The sequence below is a fragment of the Taudactylus pleione genome, unplaced genomic scaffold (genome assembly GCF_031769625.1).
Source record: "Taudactylus pleione unplaced genomic scaffold, aTauple2 ptg000053l, whole genome shotgun sequence".
NCBI lineage: Eukaryota > Metazoa > Chordata > Amphibia > Anura > Myobatrachidae > Taudactylus > Taudactylus pleione.
The window spans coordinates 26,692,076-26,718,774 of record NW_028284455.1 but is presented as its reverse complement, the minus strand read 5'-3'; the positions used below and the strand labels follow the sequence as shown (position 1 = coordinate 26,718,774).

Here is a 26,699-nt window from a genome sequence, read left to right as displayed (position 1 = left end):
CCACTGGGGCAGGGACTGATGTGAATGGCCAAATATTCTTCTCTATAAAGCGCTGCAGAATATGTGTGCGCTATATAAATAGCTGGTAATAAATAACTGGTAATGATACGGGCTGGTAATTTTCTGCAAAAGATGAGAAACAATGATGATGTTGAAGCCTATGTAACAACTTTTAAAAGAACAGCTGAGAGAGCAAGATGGCCTAAAGATCAGTGTGCAAGTCTTTTGGCACTGTTATTGACTGTTGAAAAGCAAAAGGCATATTTTGACTTAAGCCTTACTGATGACATGGACAATGACACACAAAACTGAAATTTTAAATCGTTTGGATGTCTTTTCGACCACAATGAGTTAATCACTAGAAATACCAAGTGGACAAACCTCCCAGCTCTCAAATGCATGACCCCATCCATCTTTCCAAGAATTTGCAACAGTCAGAGACTCTGACAGGGCTACAGATTGTGGAGAGTATCATTATTGACCAATATCTATAGTCCCTATCTGCAGTTCTGCTCAAGTTGGTTATCTACAGGGACCCTAAAACAGCAGATCAGCTGGTTGAAATGGTGGAGAGGTATGTGACAGCCGAGGAACTAGGCTGTCACATACTCCACTGACCCCTAGTCCTGCAAAAGTGATCTACAGAGTCTTCCAGGAAGGTTTCTGCCTCATATAAGACTTGATAATAAATATGATCAGACTTTTAGATGTGGTGGCTTGGGCCATGTTGCTGCTAATTGTCCACTTACCTCTGAACCTTTTGCAAAGTAATACTGCTGTGTAAATTTCCAGAGTATCATTCTTTGCTCATCTAGCCTGTGCTTAAAGTGAATGTCTGACAAGCTGAGTCAGATAAACAAATGCATATAATTACTGTAGAAGACTGGTAGCCTGGTTACTCTTATAAAAGCCGAGTTGGTGAATCCCTCAATATGTCATAGGAAAACTGTTGGTGCAAACCATAAACACGGGGATATACAGCAATATGATACTGCTGAAGTGAACATAGAAACACAGTGTGGTCCCACAGTAGTCACTGTGGAATTAGTTTCTTAATTGATATTTGATTTTACATTAGGGAGAGATTTTTCACACTTATCGAAGCTGTGGGAAACCCAATATGTTATAGAAGTAAATAATCCAAACCCATTTGATAATGTAACTGATGCAGTGGCAGTGGAAGTGTTCCCTTTATCGAGCATGATTGTAAAGTTGCAATTAAAGAGAGCAGCAGTGGGGCACACAATGATGTAACTCCTACTGAAGTAGGAAATGTTGTTAAACCAGTTAATGGTATGTCTGATCACAGTTAAAAAACCATACTTTGGTAAAGGCTAGAGAGAATGTAAAAGTGGTAGAGCCTGATAGTAGGTTGTCATACCCTCACATGGCAGTACATCAAGATTTGTTTTACCAAGTGTCCAAGAAAGGAGTAGATATTGTGGAACAATTGATAGTTCTTAAGGTATATAAAACAATGGTGTCAGACCTGTCTCAAGAGTTGTGCTGCCTGTTTTAAGGTTGGTAATCTAAGGACATCTGTGTAGCACCCTCAGACTAATGGTTTAGTGGAGAGGTTTAAAAAACTGTAAAGAATATGCTAAGAAAATGGTGAATAAAAATGGGAAAGTTTGGGATTATTTGTTACCCTATTTATTGCTGGCTATTAGAGAGGTTCTGTAATTTTCCATAGGGTTTTTGTCTTTTGGTTTGCTGTATGGGAGACACCCCAGTAGATTTATGGATATTGCAAAATAGACATGGGAGGGGCAACCCAGTCCTTACAAAACTGTTATTGAGCATTTTTTTACATGTAGGAACAAATAGCTGCAGTGGTGCTGATAGCGAGAGAGCACATGAAACAGGTCCAACAGGTACAACAAAGGATTTACAATCGCAATTCCAAATTATACACCTTTGCTCCTGGAGACAGAGTGATTATTTTGTTTCCCACAGTAGAAAACAAATTTTTGGCAAGGACCATTTGAAATCATAGAAAAAGTGGGTGAGGTTAATTTTAAATGTACTGTACCATCCTGGGAAAAGAAGCCAGAACAGATCTGCCATGTAAATCTTAAAAAACCTTGGAAGGATAGAGTAGTTCTGTCCTTCCAATATTCACAGTACCCTTGGTTCCTGAAGTAACAAAACCCTTTCAACTATTCAGCAGCATGAGGCTAAATAATTTCTCTTAAGAAAGAGATTTGTTTTCTCACATACCTTGTAAAACAACATTCATAGTCACTGAACCATGGGTTAAGGTTAACCTAAAGCCCTATAGAATTCCAGAAACCCAACAGAAAATGGAGTCTAAAGAAAGATTCACATAGTGAGTGGTCAAGTCCCATTGTGCTCATTCTAAAACCCGATGAGAGCTTACGCTTTTGCAATGATTTCTGTAAATTGAATAGTGTGTCTAAGTTTAATCCCTAGCCAATGTGGATGAACTCATTGGTTGCTATGGGCAACATCTCTCTAAAACTCACTTCTAAAACTCTCACTTTAGTAAATTTACCCCTAGGTCTTTCCACCCTTAAGCTGAATACACACTGATAGATATATCGCCTGTTTGGTTAAATGGGCGCTATATATATCTATAGTGCATCACTGGGTGTGTTCAGCAGATATGTCTGTGAATGATGTCATTCACAGACATATCCAATCGCCCGTACACATGCTGTGGTACTCGGCTGTGATTTACCAGCTCAACTGGGCGGACAATTTAAATGCCTGACCATTTGAGCTGTCAAGCCTGGCACATCAGGCAGACAAATTGGTAAGTGTGTATACGCTTACCAATCATCAGAAAGGTTGGCGGGTTGGGTCAACCTAGTGGGTACCCAGCTTTAGATAGTTATGTATAGGTAGTGCCAGACAGGCCAGGATTATTTTTATGTTTTGCTTATTTTGTGCTTCAAAATAAAACTAGCTGTGGATATTTATACCAAGGCCCTGTACTGGTGTGCTTTTATTCAGCTGCTGCAAAAGAAGTGCTACTGTTTACCCAAGGGGACAGCACCCAACTATATACACCCATCAGTCATAACATTAAAACCGCCTGCTGTAGGTTCCCCTTGTGCCAACAAAACAGATCCAACCTGTCAAGTTAAGGACTCCACAAGACCTCTGAAGGTGTCTTGAGGTATCTGGCACCAAGACGACAGTAACAGATCCTTTAAGTTGTGAGGTTGGGCCTCCATGGCTCAGACTTTTGCCATCACATCCCATAGATGCTCGATCGGATTGTAATCTGGGGAATTGGAGGCCAAGTCAAACTCTTTGTCAATTTTCTCAAACCAGAGGTTTCCAAATGCACTCCTCAAGGCACCCCAACAGTTCAGGTATTAGAGATATCCATGGTTTAGCACAGGTGGTTAAATCAAATTGACTGAGGTACTAATTAATTCATCTGTGATCAAGCATGGATATCCTTAAATGCTGGACTGTTAAGGTGCATTGAGGACCAAGTTTGGGAACTTCTGCCTCAAACCATTACTGAACAGGTCACATTATCCTGCTGAAAGAGGCTACTGCCATCAAGGAATATTGTTGCCATAAAGGGGTGTATTTGGTCTTCAACAAAGTTTAGGTAGATAGTACATTCAAAGTAACATCCACATGAATGGGAAGACCCAAGGTTTCCCAGCAGATTGCCCAGAGCATCACACTGCTTCTGCCGGCTTGCCTTTATCTTGGTTCCATCTCTTCCCCAGGTAAATGACACAAATGCATCTGGATGTCCACATGATGTAATAGAAAATGTGATTCATCAGACCAGGCCACCTTCTTCCATTGCTTTATGGTCCAATTCTGATGCTCATGTACCCATTGTAGGTGCTTTCTAGGTGGGAAGAGGTCAGCATTGGCACTCTGATTGGTCTGTGACTACTCAGCTTCACACGCAGCAAGCTGCAATGCACTATGTGATCTGACACCTTTCTATCATACAGAAAAGAGAGGGGGTTTTAACCCCCTATTGTTCCTCAGCACACTGAATTATACTAGCAACAATATACTGTATGAACACTATATGTTAATAGATTTTCAGAGATATTAGTTGCATGCATTTGCAAATACATGGGATGCTGCTAGGCCTCGTCAAGGCTTCTCTGTCACTAGCAGTCCCTATACTCAACGTTTCACATCCGGGGCTCAGAGCACCCCAAAATAATGTCCAGCCCAGGACCCCCCCAGGGCATCAAACAAAAAATGGAAAAAGAGTGACATAGCCAGCATTTTTCCCGCATTTTCCTTTTCCTGCTCCAACTTATCTACTTCAAGAACTGACTGTTCACTTGCTACCTAATATATGCCTCCTGCTGACAGATGCCATTGTAACAAGATAATCATTGCAATTCAGCACACTTGTCAGTGGTTTTAATGTTATGGCTGATGGATGAACATGTTTGGACACACTAAATCACATAACCGTGTATTATTTCCCAATAACCACACACCTTCCCGCGTGATCACATGCCTGAACTACTTCCCACTGTGACCAAGATAGATATACCACTCTTGGGTGTGCGGTCATGCTCTGATATACGCACGCTGTGGGTGGTTGAACACACTCGCTCTTCGGCCTCATGCGTCACAACACACACCAAGGCTTGTGTATTTAAGACTGGGACCGCACACTCAAGAGTAGTATATCTATTACATATATGTGTGTGTATATATATATATATATATATATATATATATATATTACACTATTACATGGCCATAAATATTGACAATTCATATACATTACTCTATGTGGACATGCTTATATGCTTTAATGTGTAACTGTTGAGTATGAATGTGATTGTATGGTCCTATGGTCTTTACAGTCACTAAACAATCAATAAAATGTTATATATGACTTGTTTATAACTACTATTATGTTCTAATATGAGCTATATTATTTTCTCTCAGGTCCTTATGTCATGTATGTAATATGATTAAATGCTCATTTTGAAAGCATTATGAGGTTATTTTATTTTTATTTTTGCCTTTATTATTGTTTAGTACTGTTTTAGGTTTACCATAGGAATGTAGTATTTCTTAATGAATTTAAGTTTACTTATTTGTTTATGTGCATTCATTTAAGAATTCACTCAAGTATTACTTTATGTCTAATTTTTAATGTAGCTCTGTTTTATTTTTAGAGGCAAGATGATACCTGATGAACTGGAGAAACAAGTGCAGAAAGCAAAGGAAGAAGTAAGTGGACAAAAATGTAAATTCTAATAAAGCTAACCTTTGTTCACTTGCTTCAAATTTAAAGACACATACAATGTATCCAATACTTTATTACTCTCATGCAGTTTTTTTTACGTTGTGTTTTTTCTCATTTGCAGTTAAAAAAAGTAAAGCACAAAATAAAACATACAGAAATTATAATTGACAAGCTGAATTTAAAAAAGGCAACCCCCTATCTACCCTTGAGAGTATATTACACATACGCTAATGTGTTGTTGGATATTTTTTTTGTATAATAATAATAATTTAAAAAAAAAATCAGTTTTCTAAAAGTATTTCCTTGCCCAGAATTAAATTTAAATTGCGTATTAACTAATACAATTACATTGATTAACATGCTGAATAATAAATAAAATGTCAAATGAAATAAAATTTGTAAGATAATGATAATGTAAACAGCAACAATCAGGACTACCTATGGTAGTATATATTAAAATGATAAATGGCTTGATGAATAGACAAATTTATTTTAGTATAATATACATTTTTTCATTTGTACTGTAGTATTGTTTAATCTGGTTACAAAATTTAGTAAACAGACACAAATATGTTATAGTTTGCATAATAAAATTTACAACAATTTAAACCTATTGCAGTAATTATTATGCTGAAAAAGTTATCTGCAAAGTTCTGTAAATAATAAAAAAAATCTGAATTTGAACAATATCTATTAGACATACTGGAACCACCTTTTATAATACATATTGAATTAAAAATGAATTACTTTTATTAAGGGTTACTGTGTGAGATGGCAGGTAAATCTATGCTGCAGCTTGTATAATGTAAATGCAGCTATCAGCAGGAGATTACTGATCAAAAACTGAAGGCGAATGGGATCCCAGTGCGGAACTAATATAAATACATATGACAAGTAATTTAGGAGATTATGCAAAGATTTATGACTTAAGTACATACCAAAGCTGATACTGTAACCAAGGGAAAGAGTCACATAAGAAGTATAATGAGGCAGATCATGGTCAGGAGTCCAGAGAAAGCAGTAAAATATCTAGTAGTCAAACCAAAATAGGTGAGGCAGTCAGGGGTCAAAAATAGAAGTAAAATGGAAACATAAAGAATACACAGACAGAGCAAAGCTAATCAGACAAGTCTGTCACAGGACAAATTGAGAATGGGGAAGGTCAAACCTCTACTTAATCTGTGCCCTTTGGCACTTTCCCCACACAGAAAAAAAGAGAGATTTGCCCTCCAGCACACTGCAGCAAAAACAATACTTAAATCCTACATGAGCAAACTTTCCCCACACACCCAGATGCCCCCATAACTTAAAGAGCATGAGGAATATCAGAACTAAAGCATGCAAACTCCAGGATAGGTGACTAATAAAGGGAAGAAGAAACCATAACAAAGTAGCACAGAAAATAGTTATTACCCAACACAATCTAAAACAAATGAGGAAGACACAAGGCCATGGGATAAGACAAGGTCTGACACTGAGAAAAGGATGCAGCAGACTTAAGGCGGGTATCCACTTGCTGATTTAAAATGAGCGATTGAACAGTAACGATATCATTATTGTTCAATAGCTCATTAATAGTGCACAAATCGGGCATGAAAATGTCGGAAATGACCAGCAATGCATGCTCCTGCTGGTAGTTTCCGACCTCAATCATCGCCTGAACATGCTGGTCAATCTGCCGATAACTACTGAATGACATATCGTTCAGTGTAGGCACTACAGGGGAAGAGGAACGACTGTACAATTACAATGTTGCAATCGTACTGTCGTTCCACTATCTGCTAGTGGTTACGTACCTTTAGATCTATGGATACAAAGCAGGATGTATTTGGGCAGACCACAAAACTCTAGAATTTTAACAGGTTTTAATACTGCTTGAACTTGGCACTTAATTGAAAAGAATGGAAAGACAGTACACAAAAAAAGAGTACATGGGTATACCACAGCATCTGGTCTAATGAAGACAAGTCTAGGAGCACAGAGCCAGACAGTTCTTCACAAAAAGATCAATGTGCAAGGCTACAGATGTGACCTCCCGAATCTATCCACATTATGCCATGCAGCGTGACATGACTTGCGTGAGTGAGCAGCCAGGTCCTGTGTAACTATGCTAGAGTCGGGCATCTTTATTTGCTGAAAATGCATCTTAGTTGCAATGCGATGTAAGTAGAATGTGCCAGGAGATTGTGCTGATTAATTTGTTCTGCAACACTTGTATATATGTGTGCGACTGAGTCTCTGAATTAGCAACCAAAGTACTATGAAGCCACGGAAGCAGCTTAATCCTCAGCATGTCACTCACCACCGCACCTGAGGACTGACCGCATAAGAAGTCAGGGGAAGTCAGTGCTGTGGTGAGTACCAATCCTAGGCCAAAACCTGACAGTACCTCCCCCTTTTCAGGGTGGACTCCGGACACCCACAAGGCTTATCAGGAAATATTTTGTAAAAAGCTCTAACAACTTGAGTAACATGGACGTCAGAGGCCTTAAGGTTTTCTTCAAGGAACAATTAATATTTCTCCATAAGTCCGCAAATGAGCCTACCAAGTTAGTTATGGCTGGAACTTCCATGGACAGCAATTCTTGGAAATCAGGCATTCGTGGTTGTCTACTATAGACTGCAAAAATTGGAGTGGAATCAGAAGAAGAATGATACCTGAAGTTATGCGAAAACTCTGCCCAATGTAAAAGATTGAGCCAGTCATCCTGTGAAGAGGATACAAAAAGTCTGATAACTGTTTCCAACTCTTGATGTGCCCTCTCTGTTTGACCATTTGTTTGTGGGTGATAGGCGGAAAAGAACTTTAACTTAATTCCGCAGGACATACACAGTGCTCTCTAAAACTTGGATACAAATTGTACCCCTCAATCGGATACTATCTACTATCTCTTTGGGCAAACCATATAGCCTGAAGATGTCTCGGATTAATATCTTTGCAAAATGTGGAGCAGAAGGAAGAACGACTAGGGGAATAATATAGGCCATTTTTGAGAATCGATCCACAACCACCCAAGTGGTGTTATGTCCTTTGGACGGTGGTAATTCTGAAATAAAATCCATAGAGAGGTGTGTCCATGGAGCAACTGGAACAGGCAAAGGATGTAATGGGCCCACGACTTTATTGCGAGTGACTTTATGCTGAGCACACTTGACACAGGACATGATGAACTCTTGATTGTCTTTCTTCATGGTAGGCCACCAGTAAGATCGCTGCAAAATTTGTAAGTCTTAAGAATGCCTGAATGTCCAGAAAAAATGGATGCATGGGCCCATGTCATTAAGTCTTGACACAGTTGTGGTGCAACAAAGATTTTGCCTGGTGGGGGAGACAGGAGTTGAGTGGGAGCAAAGACGAGAGGGTCCAGGATTGGGTGAACTTGAGGTTGATCCTCTTCCTCTTGTGCAGATAGAAAAGACCGAGATAGGGCATCAGTTTTCTTGTTCAGTACTCCAGTGCGGAACTGAAGCTTGAAGTCAAACCTAGAGAAGAAGAGGGACCAACGAGCTTGTCTAGCATTTAATTGATGAGCTGTTTGGAGGTAAACCAAATTTTTATGATCTGTAATGATGGTGACAGCACCCTCCAGAAGGTGCTGCCACTCTTCCAATGCCAAGTGCATAGCTTGTAACTCTTGGTCACCGATGGCATAATTTTTCTCAGCTGAAAAAAAATTTTGCGAGAAGAACCCACATGGGTGAGTCTTTCCATCCTCAGCAGTTTGAGACCGCACAGCTGTCACCCCCACCGAAGAGGCATCAACTTCCAGAATGAAGGGTTTTTCAAGCTGTGGTTGGTGAAGGATTGGTGCAGTGGAGAATTCTGTTTTTAGATTTTGAAATGCCATTACTGCCAAAGTGGACCAATGGGTAGGATTGGCTTCCTTCATGGTGGGAGCTGTGATGGGAGCAACCAGAGTGGAGAAGTTCTAAATAAATTGTCTAAAATAATTAGAAAACCCTAAGAATTGTTGGGTAGCTTTCAGGGAGTTAGTTTGAGGTTAGGCCCGGATGGCACTCTGTTTGCCTCGATCTTAGGCCGAAACCTGACAGTCTGGCTGAGTGTACTTATTAGTGCTATTTCTTGGGTTCTACACTCCTTTCTAGAGTTGCTATTTATGTCCCACACTTACTGATCTCCAGTCACCTAACTAATAAATATTTGTACTTGTAACCTGCTGTGACTGATAGCCTTTATGTACAGTATGTGACAGTAACTACCCAAAACTAAAACACACCAACCATTTCTCTAACAGGACTGATTGGCCTACATTTCATGTCTCCCTTTTTATACCTCTCACTTCTTGTGTTATTATGATATATGTTCTAATTATACAGTGGTGGAGACCCGGCAGCCGGCAGTGCGCTGAGCGCAGCAGTATACTCTGGGCACTTATATACAAAAAAGTTTTTTTAGGCAAGTCCACACAAAGGAAAAGACAGAGGGTATTTCAAAAATTCACCTAAATTTGGATTTTGAATTCTCGTCAAAATGACCAAAGAAATCACTAAACATTGCAATTGAAACAGAACTACCATGTAAAAATATGTTGGTAGTAATTCTGTTTGGTCAATGGTGCTCCCCAGAGTCGTATATAATCTTTATAGTAAAGAAAAAAGAAGAAAAAGGACTCTGGGCCTGATTCAGACCCGCTCGCAAGCGGGTCGATGTTCGCCCAGTGCGCATGCGCACGATGGAGGCGTATCCGTCGTGCGCATGCGTGAGTGCCAGATAGCGACGGGCAAGCCATCGCTCCGGGTCTTGCTACAAAGGGGGTGTGCTGTCGATGTTGAGTGACAGCACGCCCCGCCCCCTTTGGTGGGTGGGTCAGGGACGTGGCTGCCCAGACGGAGGCGTTCCCATGGGAACGCCTACCATCTCGGACCGGCCTCACTGACATCACAAGTGATGTCAGTGGGTGTACTTCATGATCTGTAAGAGCAAGAAGTCCACTGGGACTTGCGGCAACGAAACCCTACCACAAGGGTCTCGTCGCAAGTACCATCATCCTGGCCGCTCGCACTAACTGTGGGTGGTCACCCACAGCTATGCGAGCGGCCAGGAGGCCGTTATAAAAATACAATAAAGAGCGTCCGGCTCTGAAAGAGCGTCCGGCTCTGAATCAGGCCCTCTTTGTGGGGGCACACTTATAAGTGTGCCCCCACACAGAGTCCTTTTTCTTCTTTTTTCTTTACTACTCTGGGCACTTGTAGACTCTAGCGCAGTGCCAGAGTCTACTGCGAATTCTCAGGTCACCGGGGAAATGGCGCGGCAGCCATTTTAATCACGATTTCCCTACTGCACGAGCAAAACACCAGAAAAATCTCCACTGTGCCATTTTGTTGACGATTTGTACAGTACTGCTACCGCAGATGCGGGACTATGGAGAAGTAAGAATTGAAGAAATGGGTGCAGGGTGTGTGGTGTTGGCCCCCCTGGACCCAGGAGCACACCCTGCACCCATTATAGATATACCACTGGCAGGAGATGTATCAAATCTTGACGAGAGATACAGTGGAGAGAGATAAAGTACCAGCCAATCAGCTCCTAACTGTCTTTTTCCAACACAGTCTGTAAAGTGACAGTTAAATGCTGATTGGTTGGTACTTTATCTCTCTCCAAGGTTTGATACATCTTCCACATTATCACAATCTACAGTAAAAATGTTCTGTGCAACATAATAAAATCTTACAGTGGTTAGGGGTTATTCATTTATCCTTTAAAATCATTTCTATAATGTTAATGACTTAATTTGTATATCTTTTAAAAACAGGATTTTTTTCCTAATTTACCAGTTAACATTGCTTGAAATATAATGCGCTTAGCGCTCTACCCCTGTGCTGATAATATTGGCAGTACATACCGCTCAAACTAAAGTAAAACAATTCAGAATCCATTAGTAACATAATTAAAGTTAAAAAATGCAACCATTATATTTAGTTCCCCAAAAGCTGCAATCTTTCCACACTGAGTGGCTGAAAGTGCCAATCACAAATTCCTATGCAATTTTACAAGATTTATAATGCAGGGGAAGCAAAGTGAATGTGAATAATGTCTCCCTGACGGAGATACAGATCATGCAGTGAATCCATCAGCAGGAAACTGTCTCATTACCAAATGTGCTCATTATTGAGCATTGCCAAATGTAATGTAAACACTTTGTTAATCTTAATTGTAGCTCCTGGTAACTAAATTCAATGTATCTTTGACTGCAGCTTTATTAAATGACTCATTTAGAAAAATAAATTCCATATATGTAAAATATATATTTTCCAAAAAAAGAGTAGTTCAGAATAATTAATAATATATTGGCACCAATTTTTGTATACGTAGCTAGTTTGCGAGTTGATTTTGTTATGTATATACGAACCAAATCGGGGATGGCAAGTACTGTACAAAGTGCCTGGGCTTAGGCCTCCATTGGGTGCCCAGCGGTGGCAATTTTGGTGGCCCCAGGTGATCCGGATTATGGGTGGGGAAAGTGACTGGACCGACCAATAGCTCCCTAATGTATTGCCACCATTCTCCTACAGTACCTGCTACTTCTGTGGAGGCCCAGGAAAAGGCCACACCGCAGTCTACGATTATGCTTAGTGTCCCTGGTTATGTACAATTAAGATGGAGAATAGGGATGAGTTTTCTGCTTAGGAAAAGAGGATGACACATAGGAAGAAGTGAAGCAGGGCAATGTGTGATTGCAGTAAAGGGCTTGCCTTTTCTGTGTGCAGTCAGTTTAAACCTCCAGTAGCTAATGAGAAGTCAGGGTAGGACTGTCAAACTCACTGGCAATGATTACTCCAGGTTCTACATTTTTTTAGCTTCCATTTCTGCCGTGAGATGTGTTTACAGAACATCGTCTATACAGCCAAGCCTATGAAAGTCAGAGTATTATGTGGATTGGGTCTAGATGTTTGGGGAATACTGTAAAGCCTCTTGGCCAACTTCTTTAGTGCATACTGGGAATTCACTGCAGCCAGAGGTGACGGCCTATGGCCGCAGTGAAGAGCAACAACAGTAACTTCAAACTTTTGTTTATTAGCAGACATAACAAAAAAATTGATCATATGAAGAAATAAATCCCATCATAAAATGTCCACTTCCAGTGAAATGATCAGAGCAAAATGTTGTTGTTTTTTTAATCTGTATACTTTTATTTTACAGGGAGCTGTGCCATTCCTTGTCATTGCCACATCTGGGACTACAGTGTTAGGGGCATTTGATCCTCTGGATGATATTGCTAACATCTGTGAGAAATATAAACTTTGGTTCCATGTAGATGTAAGTTACTAAGAGATGTACTATGTTGTTCAGAATAAATAATCTCACACTAATATAAAGGGGCTCATTTAGAGTTGGGCGCTTTGTGCACTGGATATCCTTAGGAAAACACACTGCAGCCAATTCAAGATGCTCAAGAGCAGTAGCATTTTGACTAGTAGTTTGCAAGCCAAGTGTGTATACTTTCACCCCTAAATAGCATAGAGATGTGTTTTGACAGTGTTAGTAGTAAATGCTAAAGTCATATTACCCTACTTGTACACAATATATTAATATAATGTATACCATATACACAAAAGCAAATATTGTCTTGACAGGTATTAGTGCATGCAGGAACCTGTTTTTATGTATGAAATATAATAAAATACAAAGAACTCACTTAATGATAAACCAAGTAATATAAATGACATACTGTTTCTGTTATGTTAATGACAGATATCAGCTGGATATGTCAATATGAAATCAGCCAATCGGAAGTGGCTAGATAGTGCTGCCTGAAGTCATTATCATTATCGTATTTTGGTGCACCAGTCCCCCATCCACAGTGCAGAAATGCATATTTCACCCCACAAAAACAGACAAACTTCCATATCTAAATAACTTGCTAAATTAGCACATTATTATTCCAAAGCACAATCGCAAGCAAAATTTAAAAAATAGCAAATATTTTATATATTCCCACTTATATCTTAATACATAAAAAGAATTGTCCTGGCTCACTGATGTATAAACGCCCAGCCCAACCCCTGGATCTAGAAACATGAAATCTGGGAAGTATATTCCTTGCATGTCCTAAGCACCCACTAAGCAGGAATTTTTTTAAATTCAATTCCCAAGGGGTTGAAAAGGGTTAAAATGTTTCTTCTCGACCTAGGTGATTGGGTGACAAAGCAACATGGCTCAAGTGCTGCAGGACTGTAAGATTGTCTGAAACGAGTGGCGGCACCTGAGTTAGGGCTGCAGCGCAGTCCAATATTTAAATAGGGGAACCAGTGATGTTTGGCAGCATTTAGGGTGGCAGTTGGTGTGGCTCCTCTATTTAAATATATTGGACTGCACAGCAGCCCCACCTCTGGTGCTGCCATTGCTAAGAATTTAACACTTTGACTAGATTTTTTCATTAGAAAATACATTTGATTTGTGAATTGGATTTTGAACATGGCAATTGAATGTTTGAATGTTATTGGGGAGATGGTGAATCACACCATTGTCACCATCACAGGAGACGCTCCCTGTCTGTTCCGGTCCCACTCCTATATCATGTATGACACTCAGCTAATGGCTACCCCAGGGGAACCAGACACATCAGCTAGTTTATATATATCTATTTATAATATGAGACATAGACTATCGCAAAGGGAATTTGTAATCTACTGTAAAATTCCAACTTCAAAAAAATCGCCCTTCTGTAAAAATCTCCATTCAGTTACTCAGGTAACAATTTCTGGAACATATTTTGTTAATGTGGTGGTTGTGTCAGCTCTTTTGCTCTATAAATCTGGCACCTTGAAAGAAGGAGGAAGGACATCTTTACCTCTTGTTCTCCTCATTCACAGTTTTATAAGACACAGTACTGTAGGTGCATATCTAAGCTTCACATTTTCTTCTTTTCTACCTTTACAAAGATCCGTATCCACATTTCAACTGCTTTTATCCTTCCTACTTTGACAATGCTCAGTATATTCTCAACAGTTTATTTGATCATATTTATTCTTCTTGTCCACCCTGAGCTTCACATCTTCTGGCATTATTATTTTTTTATCTTTACGGTGACCACAAAGTATCAGCAGTACCACACAAGGGGGCAAACATAAAAACATTGCAAAATTGCAGAGAATAAGTACAACACAACAGGTAACCATAGTGCAATTACATAACATAAGAACAAAAAAATACTATTATACCACAGACTGTAGGGTAAGTAACAAGGGCAATTATAGGGATGGCTGCACGCTCAAAACACTCATCCCACAGAAATAAAATAAATATTTTATTAATATAATAAAAATAGTTTACTATACATATATATATACAATAATTACTTAATGGACATAAAACTATTTAAAAGAGATGCAATATCACAAATGTATAAGAAATGCTGTCTCTAAATTCAAGGATGCAAACAAATAGCCTCTAGTTGCAATCTTGCAGTCTGCAATAACTGTAAACAATGTCTCCAATGTAGGATTAACCCATAGTGAAACAGGTTTCTTGATGCGTGGTCAATAGGATATATCATTGTTTTACAAAGCTGACTGCTGTGTCGGACTCTTGTGTAGAGTCACAGTGTAAATAGTTGTTAGTAAAATCACTTCAAAGATTGGGTACTTACGACCGCAGTCCCTCTCTGTGATCAGATGATGTACTGTAGGTCTATTGGTGGTCCAGTAAAGGCAACGTGGAGAGGCAATCGTATATCTTTGTAACTAGCAGCTTTCAAGGCAAATCAGGATGCACACTTGGGGGTAAATTTACTAAAGTGAGAGTTTTTAGAAGTGGAGATGTTGCCCATAGCAAACAATCAGATTATAGTTATTATCTTCTAGACAGTGCTAGTTAAATGTTAAGTAGAATCTGATTGATTGCTATGGGAAACATCTGAACTTCTAAAAACTGTCACTTTAGTAGTTATAACCCTTGGGCTCGGTTGAACCGTGAGTTGGATCGGCAGCAATCAGGGCTGTATAATTGCACAGTATCTTCATGTGTCTCTATAAGGTATCCCCTTCAAATCTGCATGGGCTTTTCTAGTGTGCAGTAGGAGAGTGGGTACTGCGTGCGGTCGCCCCGGGCTGTGTTAGTAGCCGTGTGCTGTATGTTTGAAATACCAATAAAGGTCTGTGCCGACTGCTCTGCTGTATGTATGGATCCACTTATCCTCCACAATTTAGGCTGTGCTAGTTTGATCAATGTGTTTTCGTGCCTATAGGCACCCTCATCAGGAGCAATAATAGGACAACTAGCTGTTGCTAGGGACATACAGTGGTGGAGGGGGTAAGTTTGACACTTAATCCTTTACCTAACCTGTAGTTGAGTAAACAACTAAGGGGCGATAGAAGACTGATGAGCTGAGCACTAGTGAGATGGATGGGATCCGGTCTAAAGATCTACAGTAAAAAGATAGACAATGTCTAGATAGACACCAGATTTTAGACAGGCAATAGGTCGACAGGGACACAATGTTGACACACTAAAGGTCAACATGTAGGAAGGTCGACATGTACAAATGGTCGATAGGGTATAATGGTTGACATGCAAATGTTCGACATGAAAATGGTCGACACATGATTTTTAATATTATTATTAGGTGCAGGTTAGGGATAGACACTTGCCACAACAGTTAGGGTTAGGCACCAGGAGGGAGGGTTAGTGTTACGCACTTACCGGAGGGCTAGAGTTAGGCACTAGAAGGGATGGTTAGGGTCAGGCACCTTCCCTGACAGTTAGGGTTAGGCACTAGGAGGGAGGGTTAGGGTTAGACACCAAGGGGAGTTAGGGTTAGGGTGAATATTAGTGTTAGAAAAAAAACATGTGGTGACCATTTTCATGTCAACCGTATGTATATCGACCTTTTGACCATGTCGACCATTCATTTGTACCAGTCGACCTTCTTACATGTAGGGGGAGGAGCATGTAGTGATTACCCAGAGCTGGATCTTTGTAGGGGCACAGGATTGCATTGAAGCTAAGCTATACCCCTACTTTGCCATGGCTACATCCCACCGGGGCCACATTAAGGCTTGTGGGGGCCCTGGGGCAACAAGTTGTGGAGGCCTCCTCCAATAAAATAGACACCCCACAGTGCCCCCCTTGTATGCTCCAAAGTGCCTACACCAATATGCCCCACAGTGCCCCCATTTGCTAAACAGCAATATCACCACCACCACATCCGGTGCACACCCCTCCCTCTTCCACATACTCATCTCCCGTGGCATGTCAGGCTCCACTTGAAACCTTCCAGCTCTTCTGTGTTCTGCATGCACAGTCACAGTGCATACAATGCAGAGCTCCCCAACACCAACTTGATGTGTCACATAATGCTGATGAGGGGACTTGGGAACTGCTCTGTGCTGTGTGCACTCACTGTGAATGCAAAACACAGCACCATGCAGCCCCCATCTAGGAACAGGTGCCACTGGGCACCTGTTCTCAGCTAGTACAGGGTCATACCGATCCTGTGGGGGGGGCCTCTGTGTGTGGGGGGGGGCTGTTGCAAAGTTGAGGATCATACACATGCAGCGGACATAAGGGATGTAATCAATGGTGATTATGTCAAGAGAAGAGTAGGGTGGAGGGGAAATTTTGGCACAACCAGTAGAAGATGGTGGATGGCAGCTAGATTAGAGACTAAAAGGAGATAGGGTGGGGGGATATCAGGGAACAAGAGGTAGATTTGACTGATATCAGCATATAGATTATTTTGCAGGACAAAGGAGCAAATTTAACTTACAGTGAAAAAGGTATAAAATGAGAAGAGAAGGGGTTCAGTAACAGTCCCTTGAGGAACACCAATAGAGAAAGGGACAGCAAGTGATAGTGGAAAGGAGATGCTAAAGGAGAGAAAATAGTGGTCAGACAGAGAGAGGAGGAAGTTAGTAAAGTCAGAGAGGACACAGTCATGGGAAAAGACTATATCAAGAGAGTGACTGTTAGAATGAGAGGGAAAAGATGTCCATTGGGTGAAGTTAAAAGGGGAAGGGACAGAGAGTAGACTGGAATCACTGGCATCCATCGGATTGTCCATTAGGACATTGAAGTCTTAGGTTAAGACAAGGAAGGTCAGAGGATAAAAAGCGGGGAAGCCAGGTAGAGAAGTTATCTAGGAAATGAGAGGAAAGGAAACCACACAAAGTTGAATGGGGTGCTAGAGATGGATAGAGTGTACCTCAAAGAAGGAGAGGGAAAGGAAATGTTCAGGGGGTAGCAGACGGAAGGTGCAGGAAGAAAATAGAAGGACTTCCATGTCCTCACCTTGATGGTCATGACGAAGAAAAGTTCTTACTGTACTTATACCCAGTGTGCTCACCACTGTTTGCCTCTGGGCTCTTGTTCTCCTTATTTAATGTATGCAATTCAGATTGTTTGGTAAAGTTACTATAACTAGTTCCATATCCATTTCATAATGTATCTTAATAAAACACAGTAGCATAACGCTTTCTCCTGACTTTCTGTCTTTATGAGAAAACCAGTTCTCATCATTCCATTGAAACTACTAGTATCTCTCTCTCTTTCTCTCTCACTCTGTCTCTCTCTCTTCCTAATAACCTGATTTTCTGTCCACGTATAGAATAATGAGCAATCAATGACAAGAACTATCTTTAATACAAGGTCACTTTGAGGTCAACCAGTTAGTATTGGCTTTTGATGCCTAGGATGCACAAATAATTTATTCAGAAAAAAAGAAATATTTAATTAATAATTTGAACATGTTATTTCTGCATATGTCATACATGATATCTTAGTTGTTTTTTTTGTTTTTGTTTTTCTATAGGCATCCTGGGGAGGATCAGCATTAATGTCAAGAAAATATAAGAAACTGTTGCATGGTATTAACAAGTAAGTGCAGATCTGTTTATCAAAACTTGTATGAAGTATTTTAGCTGCACTGCCGTTTATTTGATAGTAGACATATCTCTTTTCAACTAGGGCTGATTCAGTTGCATGGAATCCTCATAAAATGTTAATGGCTGGGATCCAGTGCTGCGCCCTGCTGGTGAAAGACAATTCTGTGAGTTTAACAATAAAGTATAATTTTTGCTGCACTAAAATATCCATTCAATATGATACAAAAATACTGACTATATCCGAGAGCAGATTAGGCAGAATCATTTGTCATCATTTGCGATATCTAATATATTATGAGGACAATAAAACAATATAAGTTGGAGTAAAATCTTTATCTGATCGGGGGCAATTAGTCGCTAACCAATGATCACCTATTTTGCAGCAGCATGAGGCGTGACAACTGCCTCTGATTGAGCAATGCCACAATTGTGTTGCGTATACTTCAAGCGCATCAATCGTGTCTTTTGACTGCAATGGGATGAGCAGTTAATTGCTGTTTCTTTTTTAGTGATTAAGTGCAGGAAATGCTAGTTTGACCTATGTGATGAGGTTTCAGGACAATTATGCAAAGAAAAAGAAATTGCTACAATGTTTTCTAAGTGATGTATAACCTGAGATTTAATTGCATAAAGTAAAATAGCATATGGAGCCAAAGGACTCAAAGACCAGTTACAATTGTAAGTACTGACACATTCATACTGTATATAATTCAGGTAGATGCTTGAACCTAAATATATTTGCAATGATCATCAGGGGCAGAGACTGTAGATCAAACATTATAGCCCAGCTAATGGTTGTCTTTATCTTCATCAGTCCTTTTTGCGAGAGAACACAATGTTCATTTGCTACATTTGTATACATAGCTAATGTCAATCACCAGTATGGTCATCGACCAATACCAAAGACAATAGAGGTCAGATACAGTAGGCCAGATCAAACACTACAAACAATATACTAGAAATTCAAAGTCAAAATAAATAAGCTTCATGGAATAATAACAAGAACAAAGTCCTCAGACTGGGAATGTGGCCTTTCAGTGTGATATCGTAACACTCACAATACAATTCTGAGATTGAGGAGCACCAGCCAGAAGCTTCACATGTATTAAACTGCTGCTGGTTGTTTTTCCTTTGGTCAGTGGCCAGCACTCTTTGTAGGTACACTGTGCTGGCATTAAAACACTGGATGAGTGACATTATGCCAGTCCTTTAGTGTCTTAGGCATTCCTAACCATTGGTGCCCTCAGCACCTTTAAGGTTTGTCGAATGTTAAACCAGCCCTGTGCACAAGGCTCAGCACAGCCAACAAGAAGTAAGGAATCTGCCCAACAGCACCATTAGGAAGACACTGGACAGATAAGTATAAGTATATATAAGTATGTCACAAAACTAATGGGTATGGTATTAGAAATTCCATCAATGTAACTCACTCACTAAAACAAATACTATAGAAGCTAAAGCCACAGATTCAGAATTTTTAGAAGGTGCTAATTAAATAATATTACTTATAGAAAATGAATCACTCATTTAGCATCATACATTTAAAGATGTATTCAATACTGTATGTTCTATCACAAACAATAGCCCTATGTCCCCTATCAGCCTCTGTCACAACAGGTAAGTCCCATAGTCTGGAGGCCAGAAATCTTTGACTCTGAATAGGTAACAACAGCAGGTGTGTTTGCAGGATTTTTAGGATAACATTTTGCTTTAATTTTCCTTAAAATGTTACTTTCTTTGTTAAATCGATGAGCAAGGTAATCATTGTTTTGTCATTGTTCGCAAAGTCTAGAAGCATAAAATAGATTGTCCCTTTGTTTTAAATGAATGGTTTGAAGTATGCAATTGTAACTTTCACTGCCTATCATGATATAGCTAATTGCTTAGTACTTCATGACAATTACATGGTTCTCTGATACATATTGCTACATAATAAGCTCTGTCATACATCCCGCTGTCTGAGTGCGGGAGAACCCTCTAATTTCCATCTGCCATGTTACAGTTTAGTTCTTCTGTCAGTCACAATCCCCAATGTTTATCCATCAGCCTGAATTGTTACAATGAGACAGAATTCATTTGATTCAGACGCCTTCCAACTTGCTTTTAGGCAATGCAGAAAATAAATAGAACTGTCTATTAAAGCTAGTGGCTGAAATCAAGCTGATTATGTCAGCCCATTTACAGGGCTGCAGAAAAAGGTTGCTCACAGTGAAATGTTTTCCTGCTGATCACTGCGCTTGACAGTTTACTCTCTCCACAACTACAGTATATTTGACTACTGTAGCAAACACACTGTGTATTGTGCTATGGGCCTGATTCAGACCCGGTCGCAAGCGCTGAGCGCTTGTAACCGGGTCAATGGTGGCCAACAGCGCATGCGCACGATGGAGCCGGCTCCGTCATGTGCATGCACGAGACCCGGCTAGCGACGGGCACTCCGTCGCTCCGGGTCTCGCACCAGAGGGGGCGAGCTGTCGATGTTGAGTGACAGCTCGCCCCCTTTGGTGGGCGGGCTGGGGGGGGGTGGCTGCCCAAACGGAGGCATTCCCATGACAATGCCTGCATTTGGGGGTGGCCCCACTGACATCACAAGTGATGTCAGTGGAGAGTTTCCGGCTCTGTTAGAGCCGAAAGCTCTCTGGGGCTTGCGATGAACGAGACCCTACCACAAGGGTCTCATCGCAAGCCCAATGGTCGCGATGGCCTAGACTATCTCCACCATCATCATGACCGCTCGCAATAGCTGTGGGTGGTCACCCACAGCTATGTGAGCAGCCAGGAGGCCGCTCCAAAAAAATAAAACGCCCTGATTCATAGCGAGCACTCTTTCAGAGCATCCGGCTCTGAATTAGGGCCAATGTTCCATTACCAATCTCCAACTTTCTTCATCATGAAGACATTAGTTTTGTTATGTTGCCATGGTATATTTGCACATAAGTTTTGTTGACACCAAGCATACTGGATGCTCTCTAACAATAGATAACTTTTACTTACAGTATGTAGCCACAGCAGAAAACATAAAAAATATTATAGCTATGAGAACACAGCATGATTATAATACATAACAATAGTATGTAGATTCCCTGGCTTCAGCAGCTAATATCCTACATCTATTGATAAAGAGTGATCCAGCAATCCAACCAAGGTAAATTGCAGGGTTTAACACGGGAATAACTCATGAAACCCTGCAGTGTAAACAGCGCGATCCAGGTTCATGGTGACCTGGATCGTGCCGCATGCCTGCCGATTGGCTGGCTTCAGTGGCCCTTGGAGATGACGCCATCTCAAACCGTCCACTTCAACGCCGGGTCTCTGCAGACCCGGCTCCGGTATGAACGGCGCCAACTCAGGTATATCCTGGGTCGGCGCCGGGGCGTCTGATCCGAATTGGAACCCTGGTCAGACCCGGAATTTTGGTATAAAAGCAGTATTAGACGGATTGGAGCTGTTTATTTCTGAAATGGTTCACTATCACCCCAAATTGTGATAGTCAAGTACAGTATCAAGTCTATGCATACCAAATGTGCATGAAGAAACCTAAACATATGTTACATTAAATTGAGGTGAATGTAGCTATTTTAAATAAGATAAACAGAAGTATGTTATAGATTTATAACTAAAGGTAGAATGAAGTATTCCTAATTGAACCAATTAGGAAAGCAGGAGATATCGGAAATACATTCTGCTTTCCATCTGCCGGCTGTTGCAGCAGCCATCCCCAGAGTTTTCTATGGGGACGGCATTTAACAAGATCCACAAAGTGAAGCTTTGCAGATCTCGTCTGTGTGGAATAATTGCATCTTAAGATTGTGTTAGCCCATTACTTGTTATGGGCCTCCCTGCTGGAGAAGAATCTTGCGATCCATCTCAAGTGGGCTGCAGGACGTCCTGAAATACTTTTCCATTGATAGCAGTAAAGTGATTGTGGAAACATTTTTTTGCTGTTTCAGGATCTCTCTTACCCATCAGGGTCATCTCTTAATGATGCAATTCCGGTGGAGTGGTGTTCAGTTCTTTCAGCAAGGCCTTAGATTTGGTAGGGACCCAGGATGTGGGCGCCCTTATGTCTAAGGTGATATTGAAATGGAACTGTGTCTATTTCTCTTGCATCCTTATTATTTCAGGTACATGGGATTTCACCTGAATGACGTATACATAGACAAGTGCTGTCCCATGGGGTATTCTGTGTCCTGTGCATTTTTTAAATGTTTTAGCACTTTTTTTCATAGGCGTGTCCAGAGGTCACAGGATTGCTCACTATCTTAATTTACTTCCTTTGCATCAGTTCTGCCGAGTCCCCATGTTATGCTGAGATTTTGTTTTCCTTGCAGGCTTGCTTCATTGTTTTTGGAGCTCCTATCATGCATAATAAGACCATGGGCCAAATGTAATAGGGTGAGAGTTTAGAAAAGTGAGAGTTTCTGGCACTTTTTAAACTTTACCAATGTAATAGAGTCCAAAAACAAAGTAACAGAGCGAACTTGCATGTTTTTTTAGACTTAAAAAACTCTCACGATTTAAAATCTCATTCAGATGTTTTCCCATTTTTATAACTCAACCAATGTGAGAGTTTACTGCTAAACTCTCACATATTCTAAACTCTCACCCTATTACATTTAGCCCCAAGTATCCAACTCACAGGCCTTTGTATCCTGCAATCGAAATGGATATGTTGGACTGTTGTTGGCTTCCTTTGGACAATGTGGAGAAACTGCAGGCCACGATTGGAACTTGCTTAGCTACCAGGAAAATCATTTTGCGGCAAGCACAGTCCCTCTTACGATTACTTAACTGTGCCTTTAGAGTGATACCCATGGAGCGGGTTTTCTGTAAAAAAAAACTTGAGAGAGCCATTGTTGCATTGCCAAGCCACACCATTTTATTCAGCTTTTTTGCCTTCTTAGATAAGTTCAATGGCTTCTCCTGTGGATTGCCCCTGAAGTCCTCAGATTCCACTTGCAGCTGGGTCACCACCAGGTTTGGTAGTTGGTTCCTGGTATGCAGCACCTTGGCCTGCAGTATGGGTCTCTAATGGTTTGATGAGAAACCTTCTTCTTCTTGAACATATTTTCCATTACTGTGACCCTAGAGACCTGCGGCCATATTTATGTGTGACAATCTAGGTATGGTGCATGCTATCATTTGGCAGTAGGCTTCATTGTTGCCAGTTGTGTGTTTGCTTGCACAGCTTGTTTTGCATTGCCTTCAGTATAATGTTGTTTTTAGGGCCTGTCATTTTCCATGGGTTGAGAATGATATTTGGATGTCTTGTCCAGGTCAAGGGCCTTGGCACTCAGTGCACAGACATTTGCTGAGCTCAGTATTTCCTATGTTTGGCTTAGTGGAACAGTCTATAGCCCCTGGATCTATCCATCAGCCCGGGCCATGGTTTTTTGATTACCAGATTTAAGGTGCTGTAGCGATGGAGTTCAGCTAGCTATAAGTGCTAGACATGGCCTGTTTCTCATTAACCAGTTTTCTGTTGTTGTTTACTGGTTTTCCTGTCATTTGATTGTATTTCTTTATGCCATAATAGGTCATGCATTTTTATGTATTTTTGTATTGTATTGTTATTGTCTTCCTCTGTCTTATCCTACTCGGGGTTCTGCCACTTGCCACTTTAAATAGTGGGGTTCATGAGGGGTATTTATTTTTGTATCTGAATAGACAAACCTGCAGAAAATAACATATAACTCAGTTCTACAGCAGGTTTTACCTTTTTAAAGGTAATGTAATTTACGTCTATCCCCTGCCAGCTGTCTTATTGTTAGTTTAGAGTATAAAGACATGTGAATTATGAGCTATTCATATGTCTGTTAGGCAACTAGACCTGCTGCTGCACCTAAAACATTTGTGTTTTATGGCTTAGGTCATGTTGCTGGTTAGATGTCAGGGGTTTGATTTGGGAGTCTCTCAAGTCACATATGCTGTGGTGCATTAGGGCATGGACAGCTGGATGTCATTGAATTTGAGGCTGATTCTAGTGCATAATTTTTGCATCATAATGGATGCTTGGCCTGCTTGTAAAATTGTCTGGTCATCTTTAGTGCCTAGGCTCTGTAGGTCTAGTGGCAGAAATTTAGTGGCCATTGATGAGGTTCACAAAAAAGTTAACTTCACAGTCTTGCAGGTTTTGTTTATCACCCTATGATCTATTTTTGCTACAAACTTCTTTATTGGCCAGATGATGTCCACTTAACTGGGGATGGGCTGTGCTCGATTGTTGAGGGATTGTTTGGAAGCATTTCTATGGTGGCTTAGGCAGTGCTGTGGTTCTGTAAGCAGAACTTGGCTGTGGCGGACCAGGGCCATCAAGAGCAGTGATGGGCCTGGGTACTGGATGAGACATGGCCAAATTGATGAGGTGTGGCCACATCCTTTCTTAATAAAAATACAATGTGCAGTGTCAGTGGGAGGGTGTTCACAACACTTGCATGGAGAGAGGAGACTGCTGTTGCTCAGCGGTGGCAGCCTTCCTGGACCCTTGGCTGCAGAGAGAGACTCCAGCTGGCCAGGGTAAGTAGTACCTCAAACCCCACCCCCATGGCACCCCTGGGTGGAAGAGAATAGCAGATCAGCAGCTTTGCATGTAGTTCATTTATGGATGTAAAGGCTGTGGTTCATATTTGCACTGTGTGGACTTGCTCAGTTAATTTGCCATCCTTTCTTTGCCACCATGTTGATTATGTATTTTGATAACATACAGTCAGGTGCATAAATATTGGGACATTGACAGAATTTTCATATTTTGTCCTCTATTCGCCACCACAATGACTTTGAAATGAAACAAACAAGATGTGCTTTAACTGCAGACTTTCAGATTTAATTTGAGGGTAATTACATCCAAATCAGGTGAACGGTGTAGGAATTACAACGGTTTCTATATGTGCCTCCCACTTTTTAAGGGGCCAAAAGTAATGGGACAAACTAAACAATCCTAAATCTAACTTTTACTTTTTAATACTTTGTTGAAAATCCTTTGCAGGCAATTACAGCCTGAAGTCTGGAACGCATAGACATCACCAGTCAGTGGGTTTCATCCCTGGTGATGCTCTGCCAGGCCTCTACTGCAAATGTCTTCAGTTCCTGCTTGTTCTTGGGGCATTTTCCCTTCAGTTTTGTCTTCATCAAGTGAAATGCATGCTCAATCAGATTCAGGTCAGGGGATTGACTTGGCCATTGCATAACATTCCAGTTTTTAGCCTTAAAAAACTCTTTGGTTGCTTTTGCAGTATGCTTCGGGTCATTGTCCATCGGCACTGTGAAGCGCCGTCCAATGAGTTCTGAAGCATTTGACTGAATATGAGCATAAAATATTGCCCGAAACACTTCAGAATTCATTCTGCTGCTTTTGTCAGCAGTCACATCATCAATAAATACAAGGGAACCAGTTCCATTGGCAGTCATACATGCCCATGCCATGACACTACCACCACCATCCTTCACTGATGAGGTGGTATGTTTTGGATCATGAGCAGTTCCTTTCCTTCTCTTCTCTTCCCATCACTCTGGTACAAGTTGATCTTTGTCTCATCTGTCCATGGATGTTGTTCCAGAACTGTAATGGCTTTTTTAGATGTTGTTTGGCAAACTCTAATCTGGTCTTCCTGTTTTTGTGGCTCACCAATGGTTTATATCTTGTGGTGAACCCTCTATATTCACTCTTGTGAAGTCTTCTCTTGATTGTTGACTTTGACACATATACACCTACCTCCTGGAGAGTGTTCTTGATTTGGCTAACTATTGTGAAGGGGTTTTTCTTCACCAGGGAAATAATTCTTCTGTCATCCGCCACAGTTGTTTTCCGTGGTCTTCCGGGTCATTTGGTGTTGCTGAGCTCTCCGGAATGTTCTTTCTTTTTAAGAATGTTCCAAACAGTTGATTTGGCCACACCTAATGTTTTTGCTATCTCTCTGATGGGTTTGTTTTGATTTTTCAGCCTAATGATGGCTTGCTTCACTGATAGTGACAGGTCTTTGGATCTCATATTGAGAGTCGACAGCAACTGATTTCAAATGCAAATGTCACACCTAGAATCAACTCCAGACCTTTTACCTGCTTAATTGATAATGAAATAACGAGGTAATAGCCCACACCTGTCCGTGAAATAGCTTTTGAGTTGATAGTCCCATTACTTTTGGCCCCTTAAAAAGTGGGAGGCACATATAGAAACTGTTGTAATTCCTACACCGTTCACCTGATTTGGATGTAATTACCCTCAAATTAAATCTTAAAATCTGCAGTTAAAGCACATCTTGTTTGTTTCATCTCAAAGCCATCGTGGTGGTGAATAGAGGCCAAAGTATGAAAATTCTGTAAATGCCCCAATATTTATGCACCTGACTGTAAATAAATATAGTTGACCGTTTCAGACAATTTATGTTTCCTAGTTATAAGATATTATTTAGATGCACTCACATGGCACTCATTAATTGTTGAGATATATGTATATATATATATATATATATATATATAAATTAAATGAAGAACTGGCGGCACTCAGGAGACTTTTGTAGAAGTAGTGAAAAACTTAGTGCTTTTAATCTACATTTCGGGACTTTAAAATCCCTTCTTGAGGATACACAACATGAAGAGTGCCGCCAGTTCTTCATTTCCATATTGTGGGGGATTCGTA

At 40.7% G+C, this 26,699-nt stretch overlaps 1 protein-coding gene across 1 annotated transcript in view; it reads left to right on the top strand.

Moving 5' to 3' along the window:
• GADL1 (GAD like acidic amino acid decarboxylase 1) overlaps positions 1 to 26,699 on the top strand; it is a 396,024-nt gene that overhangs the window by 202,850 nt on the left and 166,475 nt on the right. The window contains exons 8-11 of the mRNA XM_088463515.1: positions 5,151 to 5,205; positions 12,384 to 12,500; positions 17,992 to 18,056; positions 18,147 to 18,228. Coding sequence (XP_088319641.1) covers positions 5,151 to 5,205; positions 12,384 to 12,500; positions 17,992 to 18,056; positions 18,147 to 18,228 — 319 coding nt within the window. The remainder of the gene's footprint in view (positions 1 to 5,150; positions 5,206 to 12,383; positions 12,501 to 17,991; positions 18,057 to 18,146; positions 18,229 to 26,699) is intronic.